The sequence below is a fragment of the Teleopsis dalmanni genome, chromosome 1 (genome assembly GCF_002237135.1).
Source record: "Teleopsis dalmanni isolate 2A chromosome 1, ASM223713v2, whole genome shotgun sequence".
In the NCBI taxonomy this organism is placed as follows: domain Eukaryota; kingdom Metazoa; phylum Arthropoda; class Insecta; order Diptera; family Diopsidae; genus Teleopsis; species Teleopsis dalmanni.
Genome location: NC_051846.1, coordinates 203,978,932 through 203,984,895, shown reverse-complemented (window position 1 = coordinate 203,984,895; position 5,964 = coordinate 203,978,932). Strand labels below are relative to the sequence as shown.

Below are 5,964 nucleotides of genomic sequence, written 5' to 3'. Positions count from 1 at the left end.
AGTCTTTATTTAATTGGTCTTCATTTGCTTGGTGTGGATGAGAATGTTGTCGACTACAGCTAATATATTGTTATGAGTACAACTTGAAGACCCATATCGAACCTATTAGTATCTTTTAATAAGGACTTTATAATAACAAAATTATAATTGTGTGACAAAAGGGAACCATTGACTCAACTAATCACCGTTCACTTTATTATGGCAATGGAAAACGGTTGTTGAATTTGCGGAAAGTTTGGTATACCAGTTTGTCTACTGCTGAAACGGGTTGCAATGAATTATTACCACGACTTTGTTTTGAATCTCTAAAATTTCTTATTCAAGGAACGAGTTTGATAAAAAGTTATTACGACCAAACCCATCAAACTCAACTACATTGTTTTACATAAGTCCAGTCTTTAATAAGTGAAATATGTAAAATAAAAAGCAGAAAGTGAGAGAATGATCTATAACTATTAAAAAGGCTCATTTTTTATGCACATTGGATATTTTTCTTTTCCTTATTATAATTTTATTATACTTAACTGTTTAGATAGCTGTTATATTTGTTCAGGTTTTATAAAAAACGAAGTACATGATTATTAGTTTTATATACTTAAGGTAATTTCTATGCACTTTTTTTTACTTTTTTCTAGTCAAGCTTCAAAACTAATGCTATATAATCCAGTTGGGTTACTTGCCGTAAGAGCTTAATACCGCTGTGCTCTTAACACACGTGAGTATTTTATGAAGTTTCGCTTTTACCAATTGCAGCTATACGTTTACATGTAGTTTCACTAGTAGTCCGTCGTTTCCGTATTAACAATTCCACAAGCGATCATGATCATATTCCTTGATCTTTCATCTATGAAGACAAAAGTACCGCTAATCACACCTTTTCTTATCATTAACAAAGTCAGTGAAACAATGCTGGCTTAGCAGTTCAAACAGATAAACGAAGCCTTGCACTATCATTATTATAATGACTAATGCATCTACCACTTACCTTATAGTAACAAAAAAAAGTAGCTATAATATAAAAATCATCTTACGAATAACAGTTCTGTACATGTGTCATATAATTCATTTTGCACACTAGAATTCCGGTGGTAATAACATACCTGTTTTTAATAAGCATAAATCCATGAGATTGTCAAATTTTTTTTCATATTCTATTACTTTAAACAGAATATGTCAAAAAAATTTAATCAAAAAAATCAAATGCATTTTAAAATCATATTTTAGGTTTTTTTTTTTTGTTTTGGAACAGATGAATGTCAGTTTTTACTTTGAAACAGAACATCTTTTGACAAAAGACTATGAACTTTGGAATGCAAATTTATCTGTGATTTTCATTAGTTTCTAAACTGCATTGATAAATATTTGTTATAAAAATGTCGGAAAGTAATCCGTCTATGAGTGAAGATGAAAGCAGTGATTGGAGTGTTGACTCAATAGGATTTGTTAAAAAATATATGGTTAAAGCTGGTAAGTATTGTTTTAATCACGAATATATACTTATGAATATATTCAAGATTTTACAAAAAAAAAATGGTTTTTATAGATGAATTTCAGCGAGCACGTAAAGCAATGAGTAAAGTCATTAAGAAATATCGTCATGTGAGTGCTCTACCTCTAGTTGCTCAAGAAATTGGTAAGTATTATAATATTTATTGATTATAAAAAATTAGTGGATTAATTAATCACAATAATATTAACAACCATATAACAAAGACTCAACGCAAATGCAAATGATAACTGAAATCTCAACCGAAGCAGACCACCAATCAATACCATCTGATGGTAAATAATCTTATAACTAATTTTTAAACATAAAATAAAACAATGATTTAAAAAAGATTTAGGTACAGAAGAAAGTCAGAACAGCATTACATGCGCCAATACGATGCACAACACTAATTCAGGTACGTACACAAAATATATGTTCGGAGTAGAGTTCAGTAATAGTTTATTTGTGTTCACAGAAGTCTATCACAAAGATAGTTCCTATGCTAATAATCCAATGGCTCTTCATGCTGCTAAAGCACGTAAGCACAATAATACTTCTAATATATAAAAGAAGTGAAAAAATCTTACTTATGTCTAATACTATAATTTCCAGACTTAAATCTTCAACTACAATACCTACAAGATACTGAAGCGCCATCTACCTCAAGACAACACACCACTTCGGTCGAGAAAGATTCTGAAAATTATTTATCATTTTTTCACAAAATGCTTGACGAAGATAATGTATCGAGTTCAGACTCGGAATACGATAGACTTCAGAACTTTTATGATGTTTGGAGCAAGCTGATGGGTAACACAAAATCAGTGCCTCAGCTAGTAAAAATAGACACTGATGATGATTCTAGTTCAGAGGAAGAGTTTAGCTTAGGTATATATATTAAAAGAATTGATGAACTGTATTCATATAGAAACGTTTTTTTTTTGTTTTGACTATAGAAATTGATAAAATACTAGAACCTCATTATTCACTCATACGTCCATCTCAAGATTATGTGAATGAGGATAATCGCAATGAACATAGCAGCGATGTGATCATACAAAATATTATTGATAGCATGACTCCATCTTCAGGAAGTTTAGACGTACAACCGAGTACATCATATGCTGAAACTAATCCGAACTCCATGGATTCATCTCAGTCAAGTTTAAATGAGAATGTAGGAAATATCTCTGAAAATCCAGTTATCATAAGATACGTACAAGAACGTTTGTTGTATAACAACAATCTTTTGAGCATCATGGAAGATGACACTTTAGACTTTTATTCACATACTAAGAACTTAGAACAAGACTTTAGTGCGGCTGGAGACTTTTCATACGAAATTGAACCAGAAAGGATTATACAAAACAATGCAAATAATCATATCGATAATGAAAGTGATGATAATTCTAGCGAAGATCAATCGGAATAAATATAATAAATTATTTGATAACATCTAAATAATTCCAAAGATTTCATTATTCCAAATTTTTTTTGTATTATACAATTCAAAATTTAAGTTTTTAATATCAACACAATAATAAACTGAAAATATAGGACAATAACAATATCACCAAAAAAATATTTCTATGTTCATTAAAAGTAGTAAATTACTTTCTAATAATTAAACTATATAAATTTTTATTAATATAAAAATATATGGACCTATAAAATTGCTATGTATTTTGTCAACAGAACAAGCTAAAACTTAGTTGAAAGAAAACCTTACGAATCTAGTCAAAGGCTTGTGTAATTATATTCGGTATAGTTCGACTAGGATCGAAATCTATAAAATGACTAATACATTTTATCTAAAATAAAAATGTATTAGTCATTATTTCAATTTTAGTGTGCAGGCTTGAGATGTGGGAAGCAATCACAGAGCCTTCAAACATTGCCAACGCTGATTGGTTCATAACTACGCAGAACTACATTGAGAATATAAATCAACTAAGTGAAGCACATCATTTAACAAAACGATGGGTTCTTGACTCATTCAATCCACAAAATAAGATAGACGGAATAAAGTTCAAAAAGTCTATGCAACCTAATACGATTTTAGAATTCTTCATTAAAACATCATATGCTGTATACGGCTAATTAAACTGTTTAAACAATATATATCTAAATAATGATTAAAATGCTGTTAGTACTTAATATCAATAGACAATAGTAATGCATAGTAGGTATTAAAAAGATATTTACACATATATACCGAAAAAAATTCCAATTTTTATGAAATGTCATAATAATGATTCGTTTGATTCTTTCACGCTTACATTCAGACAATTTCTCATGAAGTCCCCGCTTGTACGCTACCAATCTAATCGCTTAATACCTCTTGGACAGTAACCAGTGTTGACGGAGATTGACATAACTGTCTTTTAAACTATCTTTTTTTTCTATTGTTAGTAGATTAACACTATACTTTGTTAAATTAAGGAGAATATTTTTTATTCTCTGACACATCTGGAAAAAGTAACATTTCGTCCCATTTTATATCTAGAATTTAAGAAATCTTTTTGCAACCAATGAACATTTTCCATAAGTATTCTTTTAGCAAATAATTACTGAAATGAACACCATTTTTTAACATGAAAAGTATTTTGAATAAATTTAGGGTTACTTGGATTACTTTAAGTTAACCCCACTATAAACCCTACTCATTGTAAATATTATCTAGACATTGTTATTTATATCTGCAATTTTATCAAAATAGTAAATGGCATAGTGCCAAGCAAATGCTTGGCTAAGAAAAACTTAAACACAAAATTGCTAACCGGCAGTCAGTGGTATTTAAATGAGTGAATGATATGTCACTGTGAGACAGGCCGGGCGTTACACGATTTTTATATAAGTAAATTGTGGAGATGTTGGCAGAATAAACATATAAAATAAATTTTGCTGGGCACAAAATTATATTAAGTTGTCAAATTATTTTTTTTTTTTTGTATCTATTTTTTGCAAATTTGTTGCTATATACAGTACCCGAGCTGTCATGTTGCCTTGTATATTAGCACATCAGACCAACCCTAATGACAGACAAGCCCAACTATTTAAACTTGAATGTTTGTGAATATTTGTTCCGTATCTAAAAATATACTAGAAATAGGGAAATGCTACAGTTTTGCTAACGTGTTAAAAGCTTGAATACTTGAATAAGCAAATTACTCAGCTGTAAATTTTTTTGCATGCCAACAAGTCTGGCACTCCAATTATGGACTATCAATAATGATGACTTACCGTTTAATAATGTAAAGTGCAGATACTTTTTTTTATTTATTTCATAATAAAATGTTTTTATTACAAGCAATTATAGGTTTTACACGTTTGCTACTTTTTTTCAAATTGTAGTATTTAATAAAAGTAGTGAGAAAAGATATTAATATAATACGACCAAATGCCTTAGTAGGTGGGTATTGCATTTTTATATGTTATGTTAATATATATATGTTAAATATGTAGATGTTATTATTATCTCCTTATTATTATTATTCTTTTGTTTTCTTTGTCCTTAATAAGTATAAAAATACATTCTGGAAACCTTAGCTTAAAACAAGCTATATTGTAATATTGCATATTGTATATAGTATATTTTAGAATTCAGTTAATGAAATTTCTGGTGATATGATAGGTATCGATGATAACTGACTTCTGCATGGTATCGACGCGGTTTTGTCGGAGTCCAAAGATTCTCATATTTGTACAGAGACGTTTGCCAATTACACCTTCAGCGCTAAATATTATTGGAATGGTCTTGAATTCCTTAAGGTTACAGTTCCGTTAACCTTTCACTGCTAGCTCAGCATATCTGTTAATTTTCTTTGTCTACAGCTCATGTTTCTAGTAACACGGTCTGCAATATCAATGAAGTAGCATTTACATTTATTCTAATCAAAGATCATGATATCGTTCGTAGTATATCTTGACGTCTTCATTCTCCATAATTGGCTGTGGATTATATTTGTAATAGGGTAGTTCATCCGCTTGGAGTTTATATTTACTAAGAAGGTTTTAGTGGAAGATTTTCATGACGTTGTTATGTCTTCGTGTGTACTCTGTTTGGGCTAAATTCGTGCATCTTGATATTATATGGTCAACGGTTAGACTTATACATCTTCTGCAGGTATCATGGGTAATATTTGGATCTTTTATGATATTTTTTCTGTAATTTTTCGTTGGGATCACTTGACCTTTTATAGCGCTCATAGCCATTTGTTTGACATTAATTTATCAACATTGTCAGCGTTAATGGATCAGTAGAATCGGTCGTGAATTGTTTTTATTGACCACTTTTGTTCCCTTGAAGCTTTCAAGGTCTTCAGCTTGTCGGTTGAAGCTTTCATTCAGATTGAGAGGCGTTGAATTTGTATCTAGTTCAGTTATTATTTTTATAAGTCGCGATTTTTCTGATTTAAGCTAGAAGTATCGACGAAGAGGCTCTACTTGGTTTTCATGGAGAGTTTGGAAATCGA

At 30.1% G+C, this 5,964-nt stretch overlaps 1 protein-coding gene across 1 annotated transcript; it reads left to right on the top strand.

Moving 5' to 3' along the window:
• Positions 1–1,220: 1,220 nt before the first annotated feature.
• On the top strand, positions 1,221–3,024 carry LOC119671455. The gene is made up of 7 exons (XM_038082094.1): positions 1,221–1,467; positions 1,544–1,633; positions 1,714–1,782; positions 1,839–1,904; positions 1,965–2,027; positions 2,102–2,377; positions 2,446–3,024. The coding sequence occupies exons 1-7, from the start codon at positions 1,374–1,376 to the stop codon at positions 2,919–2,921; spliced, it is 1,134 nt and encodes a 377-aa protein (XP_037938022.1). The 5' UTR covers positions 1,221–1,373; the 3' UTR covers positions 2,922–3,024.
• Positions 3,025–5,964: the final 2,940 nt, after the last annotated feature.